The sequence below is a fragment of the Syngnathoides biaculeatus genome, chromosome 18, assembly GCF_019802595.1.
Source record: "Syngnathoides biaculeatus isolate LvHL_M chromosome 18, ASM1980259v1, whole genome shotgun sequence".
In the NCBI taxonomy this organism is placed as follows: Eukaryota; Metazoa; Chordata; class Actinopteri; order Syngnathiformes; family Syngnathidae; genus Syngnathoides; species Syngnathoides biaculeatus.
The window spans coordinates 15,860,898-15,884,834 of NC_084657.1; the positions used below are offsets into that span (position 1 = coordinate 15,860,898).

The window sequence follows — 23,937 nt, forward strand, 5'->3', positions numbered from 1 at the left end:
CCATCAGACAAGGACTTAATTAACATGCAATCACATCCAAGGAAATTACACCAGCGCCGCCTCGACAGGCCGCAATTGTGATCGCTATCGGGAATGTTGCTTAAATATGGCCTATGACTCATGGATTACCTTTCATCTTTTCATCCTCCTGTCACATTAAATTTTTTTTTTGTTTTTGTTTTTAGGGCTCCAATATATAAACATCTCTCCACAAAACGTCCAACAAACACCCCCCCCCCACCACCACCACCACCACCACTTCCCGGCCCGACGCTCTTTGTCCCCTGCCTGCACTCATAAGCGTCCAAATGACACAAAATTGCTCGCCCCCAATGGATGCAGCTCAAGTGTTTGCAGGTGACAGCAAGACCCCCCCACCCCCTCGGCTCTTCCTCCAACTTCACTCTACTCCCCTTTGTGTCCACCCCTTCGACCATCTCCTGTCTTGTCTCAGCGGCAATTCTCTCCCGTATCGCCATTATCAGCACGAGCAGACGGTGGAACGCCGACCTACCATTATTCCCGAAAGCTCCCCCACCCCATCCTTCCTCCATCTTGGCTCCCTGTCTAGTCTCCGCCTCTCGTGACGCCGTCGCCGCCATTATCTACGCCACGCATGACGACTAAGACCCCCCCAACGCCGCCACCCCCCCCCCCCCCGAACTCCATCATGACACTAATCACGCCATCGCCATCCCCTTTATCGCTCACCACCATATCTGCTCTGACTCAAAACAATTACATCTCATGTGCCCACCGATGTACACCCGCCAATCAAACGATGCCCCCCCCCCCCCATGACGACCCCCACAATAAACCCCAGGGCAACCCACCACAACCCAGTGAGGAAGGGCGGCATCACTTCACATCACGGCCCGGCGATGACGGCGTGCGTAGAAAGTGAAGCAGAAGCGGGGGCGGTGGACCTCGGTGGGCTTCGCCGCATCACTTATGATGGGTGGCGCCCACGCGAGGTGTCTTCGTCGTGATCACTTCCTGTCCTCTGTCGCGAGGTGAAACCAATGAGGCGTAGAGCGCCACCTAAAGGGAGGGCATGCCCAGTTGGGATGCCATCCAAGATGGGAAATGTGCTAAGGTAGAGTGGACAAAATCAAGAGGAAATCTTCGTGCAAAAGGCAGACGACATCCTGAAATGAGTATTTCTGCCAAGGTTTTTAAATCCATGATATTTTGATGTGCCGTGTTTTATTACATTAAAGTGTTTAATACTTTTGATCCAGGAGTCACTAATGGGTTAGTGGTACACACGCCTACCTTTGGTGCTGGCAGCGTGGGATCGATTCCCGCTCAGTGATGGTGTCGATATCTGCCCCGTGACTGACTGGCGACCAGTTCAGGGTGTAGTCCGCCTTTCACCTGAACCTAGCTGGGAGAGGTTCCAGCTTTCCCGCAACTCTTGTGAGGATAAGCGGCTTGGATAATGACATGACTTTGGATCCAAACATGACCAGAGATCTTGATTGATCATTCAAAATGACGTTTTTGCCCTGATAAAGTTTGAATCCCTGTAAAAGAAAAAAGTAAGACAAAAACAATCCAAAAGATGCTTTGTTTAATCTCTGCGACTGTTGTCTGTCCGCATGTGCCCTGCGATTGGCTGGCAAGCAGTTCAGGGCGTAGTCAGCCTCTTGCCCGAAGATAGTTGGGATAGGCTCCAGCACTCCTGTGGCCCTTCTGAGGAAAAGCATGTCAAAAAATGGATGAATGGATGCATGTTTCAACAGATAAACATGTTACCTTCAGGGATCAGGAAATTGCACCCAAGGATGAAGGAGACATTTGCAAGTGCCTACATTTCTTTCAGCTATCTTTGCTGATTTCTTTTGACTTTTACATGATGTTACACAAAGATGCAGTGTGTTTCAGTTGCACCTTCAAATACTTGTAGTGGTTCGTCTCGTTAACTCATACTGTATCTTATCAATTTAGAATTCATTCAGAAGCTTCCAAAAACATGGCATCATCTCTGTTTTGCCAAATTGTTTGAAGGCTTTGTTAGGTAGGTAGGTAGCTAGCTTGCTAACTTGCTAGCAAGGTCAGTTGGTCGGTCAGTAGGTAAGTTGTTTGGTTGGTTGGTTGAATGGAATCCAAACCAACAGCTTCTTGTCACTTGCACTGCACGTGTTAGTGAGTGTCTTCTTTTCGTGGTGAATCAGTCACCTGATTCTTTTATAGGCCAAAAAAAATGAAGTTTTTTTCATTTTTGTCAGCAATTGTCAGATTTCCTCTGCTGGGCACATTCTTTCTGGGTTATTGATTATCAAGCAGGTAATTGGTTATGGATTTGTAGCGAGCTTGTCATCCAATCATCCCGGCACGTCACATTCATTCCTGCACTGAGCTTTCGGGGTCGCGTCGACGGGTCTCGCCGCGCCATGGCGCGCTTCACGCTGCAGCTGCCCGAGGACCACAAGAGAGAAACGTTGCTCTTGTTGAAGCTGGCCGGCCCGGTGGTGAGTCCGTTGAACCAGCACGTGGCGCATCGTCGTTTATTTACTGGATGCAGTGAAATAATTTATTACCATTTGGTGGTTCTCTGTGTGGCGATCAAGCATCAACAGAGCCCCTGCGCAACTCTGAAAAACTTGCAACCTGCATTCCGTGCTCAGTCATACATATACGTTGAGTATAGCATTGGTTTGGTTATTCTGTGGGTGCAAGAACCCGTTTAATTCTGAAGAGTCTTGAAGTGGAAATCCGGATTAATCTGTTGATTTTGAACAATCGTGTGACATACGATAGCCAAGGCTATCTAAAATTGCACGTCCAATGGACACTGTCCATTTAAGGGCTTGAGCAGCAGTAACTAACCACTGTAGATAGATAACAAAGCCACCTAAATATTAAATTTTTTTTTCTTTTTCTTGTCTTTTCAGTTCATTTCTCAGACGATGAGCTTCATGATCGGCTTCGTCAGCCTGGTGTTCTGCGGCCATCTGGGAAAAACCGAGTTGGCCGGTGTGGCCTTAGCAATAGCGGTAAGAGATCTTTTTTTCGACATGAGAGATTTATCACATGGGTTTTTCTCATGCCCCCATTTTGCTTCAGGTGATAAACGTCTCGGGCATTTCGATCGGCAGCGGGCTGGCGTCAGCATGTGATACGCTCATATCTCAGGTATTCTTTTTTTTTTTTTTTAATAAAGTGCTACTAGGAGTTGCAAGATCACTAATTAATTTAAGTTTTTTAAGTTATAAACTAAAGCTTGGGTGATATTTTCTTATACACTATAGTGCTACTTTTCCTTATTTAAAAACCTAACATGAATTTGGTGTTTTTTGGAAGGCAAGACCGTACTAATTGCATTTCTGTTTATTTCAACGGTAAATAGTGATATTCGGTGGTGCATCTAAATACGAGTAACCCGACTTCCGGGTTTTTGGAGATGCAAACGGGTGATTATTTGGATGGATGATACAGGGAGTCCTCGGTCTAAGACTGAGATCCGTTCCGACCGTAGCGACTTAACTCGAATTTCGACATAAGTCGGATTCCACCATTAAAGTCAGAATTTATGTCAAAATATTTTGTATAAAAAAACAAATACATTTAATTCAACAAGATGTTGTACTTAGCATTACTGTTGAGAGGTGGATGGAAAGGAAGAAGGGGAGGCTGTACTTGGCTATTGCCAAGGAACCCGGTCCTCAATCCTCTCCACCTCGACAAGTATGAAATAATTTTGCGATCATTGTAACCGACAGAGGAAAGGAACCCTTCATCACATGCGCTCAAATACGGGCTTTGAATTTTGATAATTGTCACCACGGTCGACCGACTGAAGCCTTGGTGGTTTTGCTGTCTCTCCATTCTCCAATCTTTTTATGATCTTGAGCATCGTTTCCACGGTAATGGAGTTCCTTTCGGCCGCAGGAGCATTGCTAAAAGACACTTTTCTTCTTTGGGGCGATAATGTCGAAAAAGGAGGGCAAAAAATGCGATGATACTTCCAGTGCACAAACACGGACAAGCATTACCTAGACAAAATGGCGGACGGGGGACGTGTGTTGTAAAACTGAACTGAAGTCTTAGGTCAAGACCGTCTTAAACCGAGGGCTCTCTGTATTTTTTTTTTTTTTTTTTTTTTGCTCTGACTTGCAAACAAAAATTTCACATTCAAGCACTGTATGGTAGCAACTTAAATTGCTTGACAAAAAGCAGCCATTTAGCAAATAGTACACTTTTTTTTTTTTTTTTAAAGACACTTCAAGCTGTATTGCCACTTCCAGTTAAAATGTATTTTCAAACTAAACATAAAATAAACGGAGTGGCCCATTTTGTATTGAAAACAACCACATAGCTTTAAGCTTGTAAGCTCAGTGGAGGAATGAATGCGACGTGCCAGGATGATTGGATGCCAAGCGAGCTACCAATCCATAACCAATTACTTTTTGTTCGGCTTAATATTGAACAACAATGAAAAACATCAGAGGGAGGCTAATGAATAGCATTGGTGTTGTGGTGTTAAGCGACAGATACTTTGAACACAAAAATTGGCTCAACAAATGTAGACAGACAATACTAGAAAAATACCTCTGTAAAAAAATCATTGATATTACTGCACCTTACTGTAGATCTGTGACTCTATGTGTAGCGCTACATGTCGATATTAAATTGCCCCCAGGTGGCCATGGCGCCACATCAAAGGGACCAGCACAATGTCCATTGAAGTGAAGCAAAAAAATGTCACAGAAACTGTTTAATTCTTCACATTCTATTGAATTGAGTGGCTACTCTACTTTTTTTTTTTTTTTTTCCATATGAGGTGCAATCTTCTCAAGTCCCGTTGTTCTTATTAAAAAACACATTACATTGTTTTTCGGGTGGGCAGCTTGAAGACATTATCGGCCACTAAAGTAAAGTGACTCGCGAGCTCGGTCTAGTTGTGATTCAAGGTAGCTCTTTATCATTTTCCTGACGTCCAAGTCGACGCCATTCGTTGTTTTCTGCGCTTTCGCCGTCAGACCTACGGGGGCGGTAACCTGAAGCTGGTGGGCGTGATCCTGCAGAGGGGCGTCCTCATCCTGCTGCTGTCCTGCTTGCCCTGCTGGGCCGTCCTGCTCAACACGGAGCCCCTCCTGCTGGCCGTCGGCCAGAGTGCCGACGCCGCCAGGTTAGCCTAGCGCTTCTGTCATTTGGACATTTGTGATGTATTCTTGTTTTTGTTTGCAATAATGTTATATTTTTATTTTTAATAATATCTATTTATTTATTGACTATTTTTTTGTTTGTGTGAAAATTGAAATTTTGAATGCCGAGAGACAGAATCAGTACAAGCTTTTTCAATTTTTTAAAAAATTCTGTTTTTGGTATCCCTAGTAATATTAACATTATCTTGGGATTTCTGAAGAAAAGGTATTTGTCATATTTCTTCTTTTCATTGTTCTTTATGTTTATTCTCGTGATTTTGCTTATTATTGTTAGAATCCTAAAAAGGCAAGCGTTTGTAATCGTAGTGCCCTGCCCACTTTTTGAAGATCCCCTATTTTGGGTATTCCAACTTCCATAGAGTGACCCTCTAACATGGACGACGTATAAAACTGTCAATTTAATTTCAAAAACACTTCAGTTTTGTCGTATGAGTGTCCAGAAAAGGCCCCTCTGACATCAACTTCTGTATGACCCAGTTTTGTCACCGCTTTGTCCATATTTGGCTTTCCTCTAATCGGTTGCCTCTGTGAAGAAGTCCAACTTGTGAGCGCACACATTTGTTACATGTAGGCTTTGCCTTTTTTTGTTGTTGTTGTTGAAAATCAAACACAGATGTCTTCATTTCTCAGCATATTGAATAAATATTTAAAATTCTACTTTTACTCCTCTCGAAGGCTCTCTCAGCTCTACGTCAACATCTTCATGCCGGCTTTACCCGTGAGTGGGCCTAAAAAAAAAAGACGCTTTTGTACGCGGCGAATGAATATTATTCATGTCATTGACGCGTCTTTGCAGGCTGCCTTCATGTACCAGCTGCAGGGGAGGTATCTTCAGAATCAGGTGCGAGTCATCATGTCATCGTGTCATTTACTGTAGGGGGCGTTTGCCTTTGGTGCGCCTGTCAATCAATAAATAAATGAATGAATGCTATCTCTGGCAGGGCATCATGTGGCCTCAGGTGATATCCGGAGCCGCTTGCAACGTTTTCAATGCAATCATCAACTACGTCTTCCTGGGGGTGTTGGAGCTCGGAGTGGCGTGAGTACAGTACATGCATGTATGTGTGTTCAAAGGGATGTGGCTTTTTGAGTTAATGAGTACATGAACAGTAAATGAATACATGGCCTGCTACGCTGAGCAGCGTCACGGTAAATTTTTGGTAACTCAGCATGAAACAGCAAGATTTAAAGGTCCACTGTCATAAAATGTATGATACTTGGAATGTTATTAATGAAAAAACAGCAGCTGGTATGGACCCATCTGTTTTTTTTTTCACCACAAAAACATGATTTTGACGTATATGGATTTTTGTAACTCCCGTTGTGAAAATCCTCTCGAGGGATTTGTTTTTGAGAAGAAGCAGGAAGTGACGTACAGGGCAGTAGCGCACTCAAGCGGTCTCGTATGTTTATACTATTTTTACCTGCTGGAAGTTAGCTCGTTGTTCCTTCGTGTTAGCCAAAATGCCGCCTCGTTGTATTGCTGGATATTGCTCGAACACTCAGGAGGATGGATTCGCTCTTCATAGTTTTCCAAAACATTCGGTTCGTCGTGAAAAATGGATTGAACAGGTGCAAAAGACGAGAGCTTCGTGGGTTCCAAATGAGGTAGGTGTGTATACAGATTACAAAAAAAAAAAAAAATGGGTTGGGGCAGGGGGGGACGTAATCTGTAAGTCAGGGGTGCAAAATGTGTCGATTGCCACCCCGGCCGAAGCCGTCATCGGCGAACGCGGTGCTGCCGGGGTGGCTTGTCGCGGCGCCAGGCCGCAGTGTCTCATTTCCGCCGCGTATGTAAATTGGACGAGGAGGCGGTTTGGCTGCGGAGTCGTCGTCGCTCGCGGGAGGCATTGTTAGTCGCCGCCGCGGAGGTGGTTGGGCCGCATGCTGTTTGGCCGTGATCCGCATATCATCTAAACATGGCTCGAAACGATAGGGTAATATTGCCCCGGTCACTTCACTCGGTTGGGAGATGTTCTCTTCTTCCAAAAGAACTTCCGTGTCAGAAGGGGCGTGTTCGTCTCCCATAGTCGTCGGCACAGCGTGTTTTCAATGGCGAATGTCCCGGCGCGACGTCGTGGACAGAAGATGCAGCCAACATGGTGACCACTTGGATGTCGAATGAGTCTTCCACAATTTTGTGCATGGATGACGCGCTTTCCGCTCATATTTATTTTTTCGTATACACATTGAAGTAATAATGAGATATGTATTTTTCATTACAATATCTATTTTAGAATGTTTATAGGGATGACACTTGACCTTTAAGCAAAAATCAAACCTCAAGGTCGGTTTTACCAACAAATGTGAATTTTGGTAGCCATGTTGATTACTGTCGAAGTACACAAAAGTCCCTGACCATGTCGTGCCTGAAAAGACACAGCAATTTAACCAATTGGACTCAAGACAGCTTTTGTGGGGAAAATTTGATGACTCGCCATGAACACTGAAAACACGCACACAACAATCAATCAATAAAGATGGGGGCCATCTTTGGTCAAGTTGGCCTTTTTGGCAGACCTTGATGATTTTTTTTTTTTTTTTAAATTCAGCCCTCAAACCAAATTTCAAGTACCACTACGAAAGTTTGTATTATGAGCAGACCCACAAAGTTACAAGAAGCAAATCCCAAAAACGTTTGCCCATAAAAAGGCAGTTCTTTTTTTTTTTTAGCTATTTCCGGGGCTTAATTATTGTCTTTTGTCATTGTTGTCACTCAAATAAAAGTGGATCAGCTGCCGCTAACGCCATCTCGCAGTACTCCTTGATGGTGTTTTTGTTCGTGTACATAAACTCCAGGGGTCTTCACAAAGCCACGTGGGATGGTAAGTCACAGCTGTGTTTGGGATTTTTTTTTTTTGGTTTTTGTTTTTTGGTACACAATATGTAACTCACTAGGATAACAACAATTCAATCTTTGACTGAATTGAGGCGATTTCAGGTTGGTCGGTGGACAGCTTGCGTGAGTGGGGTCCCTTCCTGCGTCTGGCGCTGCCCAGCATGCTGATGACGTGTCTGGAGTGGTGGCTCTACGAGATCGCTGGCTTCCTGGCGGGTTTGATCAGCGAGGTGGAGCTGGGAGCCCAGTCAATCCTGTACCAGCTGGCCACCATGGTCTTTATGGTACGGCGGGATGTGTTATCACATCATTTAGCGACATCGTAGTATGACTGAGATATAGTAAGTAAATATGTAACTTGATAAAGGTTCTCAGAGTCACGCTAAACTGAAGTCTGGGACAGGAAAAGTTGTTTTATTTTATGGGAGTTTTGAAACAGCATGAGTAAAGAAATAATATGCTAACAGAAAACTCCAAAGCCGAGACTATCAAATAATAAAGGTCTCACTTAGTACAGTATGTCTGAATGATACCTAAAGTGACATTAAAGTAGATATTTTTGGGACAGCATTTACATTATGTGTTGTATTTTCCTGACAATATCTTCCCCCGTAGTCCCCGGTGGGCTTTTCCGTGGCAGCCAGCGTTCGCGTGGGGAACAACCTCGGGGCCGGGAACACCGAGCAGGCCAAGCTCTGTGGGAAGATGTCCGCCATGTGCACGCGTACGTCCCACACAGCTTTAAAGGTCAAGTGTCATCCCTATAAACATTCCAAAATAGATATTGTAATGAAAAATACATATGTCATTATTCACTTCAATGTCCATACGCGAGAGCGTGTCATCCATGCGCAAGGTTGCCAAAGTGTCATTCGACATCCAAGTGGTCGCCATAATGTCTGCATCTCCTGTCCGTGACGTCACCCCGGACATTCGCCATTGAAAACACGCTGTGGCCCCTGCTATGGGAGACGCCCCTTCTGACGCGGAAGCTCTTCTCAGAGAAGAGAACATCTCACAATCGAGTGAAGTGTCCGGGGCAATATTACCCTATTGTTTTCAGCCACATTTAAATGATATGCAGATAACTTCTAACAACAGACTCCCAGACAGTATGTATGAGCCAGCCCGGGCGAAGCCGTTCTCACCCGCGAGACACGGCTTGGGCAGCGGCTTATTTGCCCATCTACTATGAGACTTGGAAGCTCTTTTCAAAAAAGAGAACATCTCATAAACGAGTGAACTGTCCGGGTCAATATTACCCTATTGTTTCAAGCCATATTTAAATGATATGTGGATCACTTCTAAATAACAACAGACTCCCAGACAGTATGTATAAGCCAGCCCGGCCGTAGCTGTACTTATCCGCGAGGCACGACGCGGAAGCCTTCGCCGGCGAGCCCGACGCGGAAGCCGTCCGACGTGCACATCAACACATTTAGCACCCCTGTCATACGTACGCGGCTCTTTAATTTCGTTATGAGAGACGGATTACGTGGTCCGCCCCAAACTATTATTTTTTTTTTAGGAGCTGTATACACACCTACCTGTCATTTGGAACCCACAAAGCTCTCGTCCTTTTCACATATGCAATCCATTTTTCATGACGAACTGCATTTCTTGGAAACTTATGAAGGCTAAATCCATCCTCCCGAATGTTTGCCAATATCCAGCAATGCAACGAGCCATCATTTTGGCTAACACAAAGGAACAACAAGCTACCTTCCCGGAGGTAAAACTAATAGAAACAAACAAGTCCGCTTGAGCGCGCTACCGCCTCTGACGCCACTTCCTGCTTCTTGTCAAAAACAAATCCCTTGAGAGGATTTTCATGGCGGGAGTTACAAAAAGCCATCTACGTCAAAATCATTTTTTTGTGGTGAAAAACACATGCGTCCTTACCGGCTGCTGTTTTTTTTTTTATTAATAACATACTAAAAATCATCCATTTCATGACACTTGACCTTTATAAAGAACAACAAAATGTTTACCTTGCATCACTTTGTTGTCGATGATGTTCTCACTCTAGTGGTGGTCTCGTGCTTCATTGGGACCTTCCTGGCCTTATCCCGGGACGTCATCGCTTACATTTTCACCACAGACAAGTAAGCTCCTTGCGTTTAATACATCCTCACGTTTCTCAATGTTCTGTGATGTCATTACCCACAATCCCTTGCTTTTGTCTGCACCACAGGGACATCGTGGCAAGGGTGGCAAATGTTTTAAAGATGTACAGCGTCAGTCACATTGCTGACTCCTACTCAGTAAGAGCGACCACGACGTCATCCTCAGAGTGTTTTTTTTAATTTTTTTTTCCCCCACCACTTGTGCCCCCCTAGGCCGTGATGGGAGGAATCGTCCGGGGCGCTGGGAAGCAAGCGGTAGGTGCGGGTTGCAGCTTGGTGGGCTACTACATGGTGGGCTTCCCCATCGGCGTGTCACTCATGTTCCCTGTCAACCTGGGCATCTTCGGTGAGGGAGATATTTCTGCCTCTGTAGATCAAATTTGATGTTTTTTAATGGACTATCGTTGTTTTGGGCAGGATTGTGGTCAGGTTTCCTAGTTTGCGTGGCCTTCCAATCCCTCTTCTACACCGTCTACTTGTGCAAGCTCAACTGGAGGAAAGCCACGGTGGAGGTGAGCAGATGTCTACTGCGTGTACCTCGGGTTAATATCATCATTAGGATTCTGATTCCCAAGCAAGTGATTTGCTTAGACCAGAGAGGTGGTGTCACAGACCATCTTCCTGATGTTCTGATCTGAGATACTTGGTCAGTGTTTAGTACCAACATTTTTTTCTTCTTCTTCTTGCTCTCAAATGACTGATTAGCAAGATTTCTTATCCATTTTGGGTTGGATCACTACCAAAATCGACTGGATTCTTGCTCCACAATAAGTGATCATTCAAACGCAATATGGTTCTCTTTTGGATTGCAGGCGCTGGTACGCGCTGGAGTCCATTTTAGGCAACAAGACAAGATCTTTGTCATAGACAACACAGGTAAATCTGCCGGGAACAAAAGAATTTTCAAAAATTTGTCCAGCTTCTGAGGTAGAATCAAAGCTTTAACTGAGGCGGGACCACTGGTGGAAATTTCACACCTGCCACTCATCCTATGTCATTTTGGGGCATATCTTCTCGAGACAACAAACAAACTTAAAACTCTCTCCCTCCTAGTATGTCAACAGCAGATGAGTACCAATGCATCCAATCCTTCGAGTCCAGAACGATTTGGATCGGACGAAACGGTCCCGCCGTCAATCCGGCAACTTGTATTACGCCGCGGCCTAGTGGTAGTTGTCTTGGTTGCCATCCTGGTCGCTGGAGTGTTTGTCAGCGAGCTGCTGGTCACGCTGCAATTGGACTGATCGGAAGCCAAATTGGCCGCCCCACAACACACAGTTTCACTGTAGCACGTTCAGAAAATGTTTTTCAACTAGACTTTCTGATTATGTACTTATATAGTATGATACATGTATAAACTGACCTAATTGTTGCCTTTTATTGGTTTCTTATTTCTTTAATAACAAGGTCATAAATATTCATTCCTCTTTTGTGCCACATGTATCAGGATACTATGTATACAATCTTTGATTTGAAAGTACCACTGTACATATACATATTCCAAATCACCCATCACCACAGAATTTAGATTTCCAGCTAACATGAGCAATTTATTATTTTGACTTTGTTAATGTTGGATTTTTACCAAAACTCTTGGAAAATATTTGGAAGAGCCTTATGTTGGAATTTCATCTAAACTCAATGGGAAAATCCTTGGAAGAACCTCGCTAGCTGGAAAAAAACAACCTTGGTTTAATTAAAGGAATAAAAAGGTTTTAACCCTGTTAAACACCAGCTCGCAGGATAAACGTGTCAAGAGTGTCGCACACGAGTGTAGCATGCACTCCAAATTAACCTGGAATCACCTCTGCTTCCGTCGCTCATCACAACAGGCGACGTCGGCTCAGGCGCCTTGCTGAGATTGCCCGAGATTTCCTGTCTGGAGGCCGCAATCGGTGTCACGCTGTGCTGCCATTAACAACAGCAGAGGTGTGCGTATGTCTGCGTATTATTGAATACAACTCGCGGAAACGGTTCTTCTTGATAGCGTGGTGAACACGATCCGCAAACAAGCTGCTTCAAACCAAAATGGCTGACAGCCTAGATGACAGGTGTCAAACTCAAGGCCCGGGGGCCAAATCTGACCCGCCGCATGATTTTATGTGGCCCGCAAAGGAAAATTATGAGAATTAACTTCCATGATTTAAAAAAAAAAATCTGTACTCAAGGTTCAAATCTTAATATCATAAATGATAACGGAGAGATATTGCAAGCAATATTCTGTGCCCAAACAACAGCAATAGTTCAAAAACTAATTACTCTTGATTTGTCATTACAAAACTAGCTCATAAATTTCATCTGTAAATATTATGTGGAAGGTTTCCATGGTTTCCCATTCCTAACGGCCCTCTGAGGGAAACTGTAACTAAAATATGGCCCACGACAAAAATGACTTCGACACCCCTGGCTGAGATCTTTCGGGGCGTGGCTTCTTGAGACATTTTGTGAGTCTACTCATTATCGACACGCCTACCAAATTTTATGCTAGTCAGCAGCTAAATTAATCTTCACGGCTATGCCTGTTGTCTTGCTTACGGTCCAGAGATTACTGAGTCCTGTGAAGTCTGCCTAGCAACACGTCTTCATATATAATATTCTGTATGTCTTAATAAGGTTTATAAAAAAATAAGGTAAACAAAAAAGTGACAGTTAAAGAGTAGTTTGGTATGAATGGGTTAGTGTGCAACCATTGAACCATGCTAATAATTTAAAAAAACGGTGTACATTTAGAGATCCTTGGGGGTTGGTTCCGTCCAAGCTGAGGGCGTTTCCGTGGACACATTAGTCCAGATTTGGGTAAAGTTCACCGAGTTGGACATCGGGATTTCTGGAACGGGAAAGGCGAGGTGAACGGCAACGCCTGCCACGAGCGTAACGACCGCCGCCAAGAGGGCCGACCCCCTCCTCAAGACGAGCTGCGCGGTGGAGAGCCACTTCTCCGGTTCGTCCTTGGCCTCCCGATCCTGACTCTTTGAAGCTCCCTGGCCATCCACCTGCAGCCCGCCAACATTCATCAAACCTGGCAATCGCCCTGCGAACGTCACGCAAGCGTCCACTCACCGAGTGGTCGCAGAGCCTCTCTTGGTTCACCACTTGAGCTTCCTTCCCAGCTCGCTCCTCAGCCTGCCGAAAAGATCATCGAAATCTATCAAGTGGTGGTTGACATTTTCATTGTGTTGACCTTTTTCATACAACAACAAAGTATGTATCGCTATATTGGTGAGTTCTCTGATAATGTTCTCGAGATTCTTACCTCCTTGGTGACTTTTTTCCAGTTAAGCTTGAAAATAAGAATGAGGAAGAAAGATGCCTCGAGGCAAACACACGTCAGGAGACCCAACCACAAGCCTGGCGAGGTAATGATATACATTACATTCAACAATGTTGTCAAAATATGACATCTCAGTGATAAGTTAAACATCTTACCGAATATTCGTAGGTGGGCGGCAAACATGAGTGCGACCCCTATTGGCAGGCCGATGCAGTAGTAGCTCACCAGGTTTGATGCGGCGGCGACCTTCTGCATGCCGCAGCCGACCAGAATTCCGGAGCACACGCACTGAGCGGTAAATTATATTTAATACAGAAGAGTGATTTAATAACACAATTATCATATGAAGAAACTTGTTTAATTTGGCGAATGGGGGACATAAAAACTTCATTTCTTTTGTCATTGGCCTGTGAGCTCAAATTAATTTGCCCTATGAATTCTGCCGGGCAGCAAATGATCAAGCAGTAATGTCATGTGACCAGGAAATGCTGTTGATAGTTTGTATTTAATATAGAGTAGAGCAGGGGTGCCCAGACTTTTCTTTTAACCCCAAGATCTACCTTTTAAGCAGCTAGCCTCTCACGAGCTACTGATGAGGGGGAATGATGATGATGATGATACTCCCAAAGCGTTTTAAGGTTAATGTTATGTTGCCTAAATACAGAATTAGCTTTTTGTGCACTGTATTGTCTGCGCTTTCATTCTGCATCAGGCTGTGCCATGGTGGAATTTTAAAATTACACACCATCTTATCCTGCGCTTTCTACTTTGGCTTCAGACCAGACCTTTCCCACTCGGAAAAGGGAGAATCTTGTCCAGTTTAACCACTTTTTCTTCGGTTATTCACATACTCCGACAGTCATTGCATCTTAAAACAACAGCATTTCTCCATTAATATCGAAAGTAAACATAAGCAGCATGTCTAGCTCGTCTTTGCTCTGCATTGCCCAGACTGTGTTGCTAAATAAAGCAGCGTTGGTCGACGCTCTCATTATAAAACACATTGATGGGCTGCGTAAGTACTGTAACATTTGTAATTACGAGTGTAAGTCTTTAAGAGCTGGCGGGGGGGGGGGGTGTAAGGTAAACTAGGAAAAAGAGAGTGTGGCGGAGCAGCGGTCATTGTTGGACAAAGTTCCGTGTGCTGCCTAAAAGAAACCAGTGGCTTCTTCTTTTTATTTTTTACTGTGTGAATTGTGCCTTTGGATGTAACAACCAGTCATCCCTCACTCAGTGAATCACATTGCAAAATGCCACAAACTAAATAGCTGGATGTTATACTTTCAATTTGCATTGGATTATTATTTTTTTTTTGCGCGCAACACAGAATATCTGCGAAGAGACTGCATCAGCGGTGCACAATTGCGCACGTGTGCAGTTTAGAGGGAACATTGGCTGACGTCTTGAGCACCCCTGGAGTAGAGATTTGGTAGTAAAATTAATTAGGGTGAGTAGATGTGTCTAGTTTGTCAGGTTCCTGTGGTGCATGCATGATGTTGTCTCGCAAATTCTGAAAAGGAACAAGCAAGGAAAATTTGAAACTCTTGCAAACATACTAGAATTGAGTCGAAAAACTGCAAGAATGTGTAGATGGTGAGGTTCTCGGAGACCATGGCAGCTATGTTTCTGGGGGGAAAAGTGGGAGGATAGTCAGTGACGGGATGTGTGGATTTGCATATTTGGGAATGTGGAGGGAAAACTCACTCGTCTGACGTGAAGACGTAGCCCAGGATGGACTTTGAGCTGACAATGACGGTGCCCTGCAGCACAGCCAGCAGTCCTGTAGCATTTTTTTTAAATGCACAATCAGGATTGGATCTGGATTAAGTGTGGTTTGACACTACGTTTTATGAACCTCAATGAACGTATTGCATTTAATTAAAATCGTGTTGTAATGATGGATAAAAACTCAGATAATATCGTTAAAAAAAACAAAATCTGGATCAGATCCCGATTAAAATCAACTTTGTGCATCCAGATGAGAAAAAAAAAACTGTATGTGTTGTGTTCACACCTGATAGGACCAGGGCCACTTTACATGAGAGGATGGCCCGGGCGGTGTCGCCTGCACCCAGAGCGTTGCCCACACGAACGCAGGCAGCTGCGTGGATGCCCAGCGGAAACTGCAAAGACGCCAGACGAGGTTTTATTAGCACGATCCTCAATTGAACGCTGCGACGTTAAGGAAGGAACCAAGCAAGCAAGGAAGGAAGGAGTAGGTAAGCAGATCGGTACCATGTATGTAATGGCCGATATCTCCACCATCACGTGCTGGGCCGCGAGATCCGCCTCGCCAAGAACACCTGGCGACAGAAAGTTCGTCTCAATGATTTATGACATTATTAAACCGGATGTGGTTTTTACGTATATAGTATAATTCAGCTCTATGTCGGACCTTCAATTTTGGCTGATTTATGACATTACTAAATCATAAGTGCCATAATAATTCATGATTCGCTGTTTATGGTTTCAGGACATGATGAAACCTGATATGATGCTTACAATCACAATCAAAAATGTTATCTTTTTTGTGATGTATATATGGTAGTAAACAAATGACATCTCATTGGTATTCTCTTTAGATTGAAGTCGTGAAACCTGGTAAAACATTTATTATAAACCAAAAGGATATACTGACATTAGGGAAACTGCTGTACTAAATTTCAGAGTACAGTACAAGTAATTTGTGACAGTATGAAACTCAATATTGTATTTTTACATACAGTGTCTACCTACAGTGTCAATTTTGACAGACACCTTTTCATGGAAATGGTCTCTTCGATTTTGACAGATGTATGACTTTATGAAAACGTAATACGATCCCTACACAGTGTCATTATGTATTTTTTTTTTTTTTATTTTATCTCATTACATCGCGACGCTTTTATGAAGTGATGAAAAATGAGCAAAGTGACCTGCGAGGAAGCCTCCAATCTCCCAGATCCACCACTCAAAGCACACCATGAAGATACTGGGCACCGCCAGCCTCATGAAGGAGCCCCAGTCCTGCAGACACTTGGTGGACCAGCCTGCCCGGAACACATGACGCTTGGTTTAACAACACACACACACACACACACACACACACACACACACGGGGTCAGTGAACGCATCGTGGCGAAGGCCTCACCTCCCCACGTGGGCCCGTGGAGCTTCTTCCATCGGATGTAGGCGTAGAGCAGCAGGCAGATGGCCACCTGAGACAGGCTGTTGGCTACGGCCGACCCGCTGCACGCAAACAAGCGTTTAGTCATAGTAATCAAGTAGTAGTCAGTACCAGTAGTCATTACTCATCCAGGCAGACGTCTTCCCTCTCATCTTTTTGTATCTTTTTTATTTTTTAGATTTTTCCACTACTGTATTATAACAAAATGTAATTGTCCCAAAAATATTTTTCAGAAATGTACATTGTTCATAGTAAAGGTGGAATTAAAAACAAATCAAATTCAATTTTGTACATAAATATCAAAATCTCAAATTATTACTATATAAAAATCAATTGTAATTAATTATATGCATACAATTATCTCCATAATTAATCATTTTAAACAAATAATTATTTTGTAAATAATAAGATATAAATAATGTATTATATATATGTATATCCACACACACACATACATATATCTATTTTCTTTGCTGCACACTCCACACAGGTGGGGCCGGAATTGAACCCAGGTCCTCAGAACCGTGGGGCCAACGCTTTACCAGCTGAGACACTGTGCCGCTTTTTTTATGTGTGTGTATATATATATATATTTTGTTTTTAATTCTTTCATTTTTGTATTATTAATATTTATAATTTTATTGTTATTGTTTTTAAAAAAGACAATACAAGTATGTATGATTAAATACCCTCAATACCCTTTGTTCAAACCCACTCAGTTATTTCGTGATCGAAATCTTTCAAAATCCTATGCATGGAGTCGCACGAGCCGTGATGGCACACCAAGTTCGACCCGGATGTGATCCAGATTGTCATCCGTGTGAAAGGTCACTGAACACACTCACACAACACCCAGCTGGAGGCTGACGATCAAGACGTAGTTGGCCCCCAAATTGAAAAGGTTGGCCAACGCCGCTGTGTACATCTGAGGCAGGATGATGCCCTGGCAGAGGAAAAAGACATACGCTCAAGGGCTGCACCATCAGGTACACCCACATCGAACTCATATGCAGTACATATACTGTGTGAGTCTAAATTGGACTGTATCTTTGTTTGTGAAAGAAAGATGCGGCAAAGAACTGCGATCTCATTATTATCAGAACCTCTGAGTAAAAATACACCTGGTGACGCACGCAGACAGCCAAGTCTGTAAAGTACTCAACACACAGCCGAAATGCAGGTGGGGGATTAAAATGCGGGACTTAATTAAACTTTGATCAACATGCGGAACAATCACCAGCTGACAGGTGATCTCATTTAACTTCATTAATTAGTATGCTTGTAAACAACAAATGTAGACACGCCGCCATCGGCGCTTCCGGGACTGACCAATCAGAGAAAAGCAATATTGCCCCACAGTGACATCATGGCCATCAGAATGGAGTGATTTGTGTAATAAATTGCTGCAATGGGAGTATGGAAGTAGATGAGTGCCACCAGGATTTGAATTTGAAATGTAATGTGATCAGATTTTCTATAGTTGCATTTCAGTGTTTTTCAATGTGAACAATTCCACCGGCTACAGTTCGCTGTCAGAAATTCACCGTCTGCGCCACCAGGCGGGGTTACTTCAGGTCAGAACCGAACAGCCAGCCAGTCCAGTTACGCTTTCTTCGTATGTGACGTCACGTGACGAAGAAAGCGTAACTGCGATTGGCTGGGTGAATTTTAGACAGCGAATTGTAGCAACCACAAAATGTGATGACGTTACGTTTCAAATTCAAATCCTGGTGGCACTAATCTACTTCCATATGGGAAGCAAAGTATGGTTTGACTTTGTATTTAGTAATGATTAGTAAATGTATTGGTGTCATATTTTGACTTCAATTAATTGCTATTATAATAATGTCAAAATATTTTATGTACTAAAAACAGACATATTTCAACAATTAGTTGCTATTATTTTGTAGTAAAAAATATTTTTATGCGCTATTTTTTTTTTTACATTGGCCTTGTTTTATAGAAAAAAAAAAGAAATAAATATGTAATTATAATGACGATGAATCTATTATCCATTTTCTGAGCCGGTTATCCTCTTGATTATAAATGTCGTAAAATATTTTATGATTGAAATTTCCATTTGGAACTTTGAATGATACTGACTATTCAGAAAATGCTTTTCCTTTTAGAGGTTGTTTGACGCTTTTATGGAGGTGAGCAGTTGGGCTTACCTGGTTTTGCAGGTAGGCCACCTGCAGCTGATGCAGGAACAAGGCCTGTGCACACAAACACAACCACAAGTGTAAACGTATATAAATACTGTAACGTAAACATCCTCACCCTTGAAGATATAATGCGGAGGGAGCTTTACTGTCACCTGGTGGCGTTTTTTGGGCTAGGTTTTATTTATTTTACCATTGGCTTGGGAAAAATGAATTTGGACGTGTCATGGCCGCCTCCCCGTGTCCCCAGAAAGCTGATGGGTGGGTGATGTACACACGTTTAGTTTCTCCAGGAAATCTCCATTACGCATCCAAGTGATTGCCAAATTCATTTCCATGGACCCGGAAATAAGGAAATAAACAAATTGGCTCCTGCTAACACGAACAGATAATCTGAAACACTGCCAAGTGCATGATCGTCACATCATGTGTCCTTCCTGGTGGGGGGTTTTCACATTTCGGTTAAACTGATCAAACGTAATTTTCTACTTTCCTGCAATCTCCTGACATTATAATTCAATTGTTTTAACACCGGATTGAATAATAAGGAAGTAAAAAGGTCAGTGGCCCGGTACCAGGACCCCAATCAAATGTGTGTTAAGACACTTACTGGAACCGCCGGGAGGAAGGCCGTCATGTAGAGTTGCGCGATCCTGGGAGCAAAAGTGGTTAATGGAATTTGTTTAATGGGAGGGATATAAAGGCGGATTAGTGCGCTGATAGCTGTTCTTAGAAAAACCCGACTTAAAACTTCAAGTGAGTCATTTGTGAATAGGGGCCACTTCTAAGAAAAACAGCATTTGCCCCCTTTGAAAATGTGCACCAGTCTGGAGTATTAAAGTGAACCAATGGATAAAGCTTGTCGGTGTACAGTGCTGGAAAAATATCTATCTATCTATCTATCTATCTATCTATCTATCTATCTATCTATCTATCTATCTATCTATCTATCTATCTATCTATCTATCTATCTATCTATCTATCTATCTATCTATCTATTTTCATAGCCGCTTATCCTCACAAGGGACAAGGGAGTGCTGGAGCCTATCCCAGCTGTCAACGGCCAGGAGGCGGGGTACACCCTGAATTGGTTGCCAGCCATTCGCAGGGCACATGGAGACAGACAACAATCGCACTCACAATCACACCTAGGAGCAATTTAGAGAGTCCAATTAATGTTGCGTGTTTTTGGGAAGTGGGAGGAAACCGGAGTGCCCGGAGAAAACCCACGCAGGCACATGGAGAACACGCCAACTCCACACAGGGAGTGTCGGGATTGAACCCGGGTCCTCAGAACTGTGAGGCCAACGCTTTACCAGCTGATCCACCACGCCGCCCGAAATAAATTAGGAATAATATTATATTTAGACATTTAATTGGACACTCTAAATTGCCCCTAGGTGTGATTTTGAGTGCACCTGTTTGTCTCAATGTCCCCTGCGATTGGCTGGAAACCAGTTAAGGGTGTACCCCGCCTCCTGGGCGTTGACAGCTGGGATAGGATTCAGCGCTCCCCACGACCCTCGTGAGGATAAGCGCCAAAGAAAATGGATGGATGGATGGATTATATGTATACTGTATAATTTTTACATTTAAATAAAAAAAATGTAAAGCTACCAATATATGTCAAATGTCGGTCTGACTGATAATCAGATTACAGTATATTCCAGTACCGTACGTTTACATGGCAATAATTAAGTTAAATTACAAAAGACAAAATGTATGGCATAATATTCAGGCTGGGTTTGGTCACCTGGCAACGTGGCGGTCCTGGTGCATGAGGAGCAGCAGGTGGTGGGCGTTGATGAGCACGGCCCAGCAGGGCAAGCAGAAGAGTAGCAGGATGAGCGAGCTCCTCTGCAGGATGACGCCCACGCGCTCCAGGTTCTTGCTGCCGTACGTCTGCCGGGAGACGAGCGTAAATGCGGGCGAGGTTGCTCGGAAAACGTCGCGAGTGACCTCACCTGAGAGATGAGCGTGTCACAAGCCATGGTGAGGCCCTGCACGATCACCATGGTGGTCACGTTGATGGTCTGGGGCAAGAAAAACCAATGCTGAGAGTCAAGCATTCATTGCAAGCATTGTATGCGCAATAATAATGGTTACCGTGCTGTGTGTGACTCATGCGTCGGCAGTTATATGCTGTGTTTTGTGTGAGTGCTGAGAACAAAGTGTTCGTACGAATACCTTTTGACTTTTTTAGTACACAAAAGTAAATGGTGAGAAGCAAGCGTTCACACAAACGTATCTTTGTAAAAGTAAATGTAGGGACAGCCTTCCACACAAGTGTGTCTTTAAAAAGGTAAGTGCTGAGAGACAGTCATTTATGAAAATGCTGCTGTCCCCCCCCCCAAAAAAAAAAAATCAAAATGCTGTGAAACAGGCACTCACTCACTGTGTGCCCAGCAAAGGTCTTACACGAAAACCGAGATCTGCATTCACACTAATGTTAATGTGTTGTAAAAGCATGAATGCTGAGAGACAGGCTTTCATATGAATGCTTCCATGTCCTAAAAAGGTGAATGCTAACAGACGCACATTCATGCTAACGGTGTTCCCACAATAAATAAATATAGCGAGACTTATTCACACAAATTCATTTGTGGATGCTGAGAAACAGGCTTACACCGTTGTGTTCTCACAATAAGTGAATACTGAGAGACAGTCTTTAGCCTTAGTTATATTATTGCATTAGTTTTCCTCACAGTCACTCAGTCTTTTCCTTCTTTGGAATTCCGACTTGCACCTCTGGTCCCGTGACAGGAATTCTTGTTGGAAGACTGTCAATCAGCATCTGAATGACAGTCTTCTCGACAGTCCTCTCTAATTTGATAGATTACTTGATTTTCTACCCTATCAGTCGGGTGCAGCTGCCCCAAATGCAAAAGTTCCAGGTTTGAAGCTCACCACCGGAATTTGTCACATGAATAAGAATAACATTAATACCGCCGATGCCAGCGCGTATCCGGCCAGCTCCGCGTTGCCAATGTGTCCGCAGAAGATGGAGATGACGAGAGGCAGCAGGAAGTTCAGGATGTGAAACAGCAACTGGAGACAAATTAAATTATTTGGCTTGGTCCTGGGACTGTCTAAGTGGGTTGTAACAGAAATAACTGATAAGAGAGGGGAAAAAATAAGGGCAAAGTTACAAAAGGGTACATTAGATAATTATCAAAATGAAATTGAAAATAAATTCAATGACTGATAATGGTGATACGTTAAAAGACAAAATAAGGCAGAGGTCACCAAGGGTATTATCACTATAACTTTATAATTACCTTTAAGATAAATTGAAGACATTTTTTTAAAAGTTGGTACATAAATTGGGACTTGGTGCCTTTCAAAATCCAAAACACTGTAATATAATCAATCTATTACAAGTTTTCTTTTATTCATGTGACTTTTTTTTACAGCATTTTGCTATTTTATGTTATCTTATATTTTATGTGGTAATCCCAGACTCCCATTGCATTATTATTATTATTATATCTTTTCATATCTTTTTACTCTTGATTTTTTAAATACTGTAATATCTGTAATATATAAATTATATCAATATATTACAAGGTTGTTTCTTGTGACCTTAATCATACTATCTTACATTATTGTTATTTTAAATTTCAAGTTCATTTGTCAAGTACAGTGTGATAAAAAAAAAAAAAAGATAAACCGTTAGTTGGAAGAATTTGCCTCCCATAGTTGGAGTCGCTTTAGTATGAGAACAGACAGTTGACGGAAAATACTTTTGAGACAGAAATTAAAAAAAAAAAACACTCACTGACCAATAAAAGGTTACCAGTAATGTGGTAATGCCGCAACAATGTTTTTTTTTTTTTTTTTTATTTTGACACTTGAGTAAATTGATGGAGACTCTTCTAGCAATTAGACCAGTTTGAGATTACAAATGAACCAATCGTCCGGTGCAATGACAAGTGTCCAAAAGGTGCAAAGACTTCCGCAAATTGATGCAATTTAAAGTGAATAGAAGTGCGATCATGCTGCGACAATGTCAATTGTGCAAATGGTGCAGCTGCTGCTCAAGCACGAGTGGCCAGTATTGGTCAACAACAGATATGCAAATCATTTTTGTTTGTTTTTTTTTCAGTAAGAGCGTCAAGAAATCTCAGTTTATGCAAAAAAAATATTATGATGTGAAATATTACATTGTTGGGAAATTCAAAAATGCTTTATTATTCATATTTCATATTCACATTTTCTTAATTTTATTTCCATTTTTTAATTTGATATTGGACTACTAAAATGTCCAGTATATTTCAATTATTTTTAAAAACATTTTATTGGTGGCACAAAATATAGTTTCATTTATTTCCAGTTTTGCTTTTTATTTTGATGGTTAGCAATTATAATTCAGTATGTCAAAATTATTTTGGGAAAAAAATTCATTGATGTCACAAAATAAATTACATTTTATTTACTATATTTACTTTCTAATATTTTGATGATTAGGGTGTATATTACAATATTTTCAAACATTGATGCCACAAACTACAAAATTTTCCCTGTCTTTTATATTGATGCTTGTCTAATAAGATCCATGGTATATTATTTATTATATTATTTTTAAAACACCTTATAGATGTTTCAAAATATGATACTATCATTGTATCTTTATTTTTATCCTTACTCACCAGGGGTCCCGTGAGCTTCAACACCTCGTAGAGTTCCTCCCTGTAGACTGGAGGCAGCCAGCGACACCCCAAACGCTTGGACACCACCCCCACCCGGGGCAGACTCTGGGGGCCCACCGGCTCGGGAGCCGGCTTGTCCATGGTGACCACCGAAAGAAAAAGTGACGCTCGGAACTGAGGTCACACAATCGACATTTACGGATGGAAGGATTGGAGGGAGGTCTCCCCCCCCCCCCCCCCCACACACACACACACACACACACCCAGAGGGAAGGCGGAGAAGCAATTGCTAAAGAAAAGTCATGTGGGGTCAAAACTGGCCAAGCGTGACTAATATTTTCAAGCCACTGAATTTCCTCCGTGAACCTTAATAATTTGTGTGTGCTACAAAAGCTCACTGGTAATCGGATGAGGAATGCCCAAGAACCCGACAGCCCCCCGGCATGTGTTGAGTGGTCACCCTGCCCAGTTCAACGTTTAATCACATCAATTGAGAACAGCAAGATTAAGACAAATGCAAATTCAAAGTGATGATCGTGCACTGATGCATATT

At 42.7% G+C, this 23,937-nt stretch overlaps 2 protein-coding genes and 1 long non-coding RNA gene across 5 annotated transcripts; 2 read left to right on the top strand and 1 right to left on the bottom strand.

The window, feature by feature from the left end:
- The first annotated feature begins 1,212 nt into the window (after nt 1–1,212).
- LOC133491623 (multidrug and toxin extrusion protein 1-like) lies at nt 1,213–11,489 on the top strand. 3 transcript variants are annotated; one of them, XM_061802982.1, is made up of 17 exons: nt 1,213–1,806; nt 2,312–2,474; nt 2,898–2,999; nt 3,070–3,138; nt 4,986–5,134; nt 5,847–5,889; nt 5,968–6,012; nt 6,113–6,210; nt 7,899–7,996; nt 8,113–8,294; nt 8,626–8,734; nt 10,040–10,115; nt 10,205–10,274; nt 10,350–10,482; nt 10,554–10,648; nt 10,949–11,012; nt 11,190–11,489. In XM_061802982.1, exons 1-17 carry the CDS (start codon nt 1,718–1,720, stop codon nt 11,378–11,380), a joined length of 1,776 nt encoding a protein of 591 aa, XP_061658966.1. In that variant the 5' UTR covers nt 1,213–1,717; the 3' UTR covers nt 11,381–11,489. The 3 variants fall into 3 exon arrangements, with proteins under 3 accessions (XP_061658966.1, XP_061658969.1, XP_061658968.1); XM_061802984.1 differs by lacking the exon at nt 1,213–1,806 and adding an exon at nt 1,845–1,911; XM_061802985.1 differs by lacking the exon at nt 2,312–2,474 and having other exon boundaries at nt 1,713–1,806.
- A 1,129-nt stretch (nt 11,490–12,618) lies between these two features.
- Nucleotides 12,619–23,654, bottom strand: slc47a1 (solute carrier family 47 member 1). Its single transcript, XM_061802986.1, has 16 exons — nt 23,385–23,654; nt 21,682–21,783; nt 20,700–20,768; nt 20,489–20,637; nt 19,346–19,388; nt 18,745–18,789; nt 17,419–17,516; nt 16,538–16,635; nt 16,323–16,436; nt 15,643–15,710; nt 15,422–15,530; nt 15,112–15,187; nt 14,964–15,033; nt 13,563–13,695; nt 13,390–13,484; nt 12,619–13,259 (listed from the first exon to the last, which is right to left on the bottom strand). The coding sequence occupies exons 1-16, from the start codon at nt 23,523–23,525 to the stop codon at nt 12,918–12,920; spliced, it is 1,752 nt and encodes a 583-aa protein (XP_061658970.1). The 5' UTR covers nt 23,526–23,654; the 3' UTR covers nt 12,619–12,917.
- On the top strand, nt 13,182–13,615 carry LOC133491629 (uncharacterized). Its single transcript, XR_009792447.1, has 3 exons — nt 13,182–13,337; nt 13,412–13,492; nt 13,576–13,615. It is a non-coding gene; the product is annotated as an uncharacterized LOC133491629 (long non-coding RNA).
- Nucleotides 23,655–23,937: the final 283 nt, after the last annotated feature.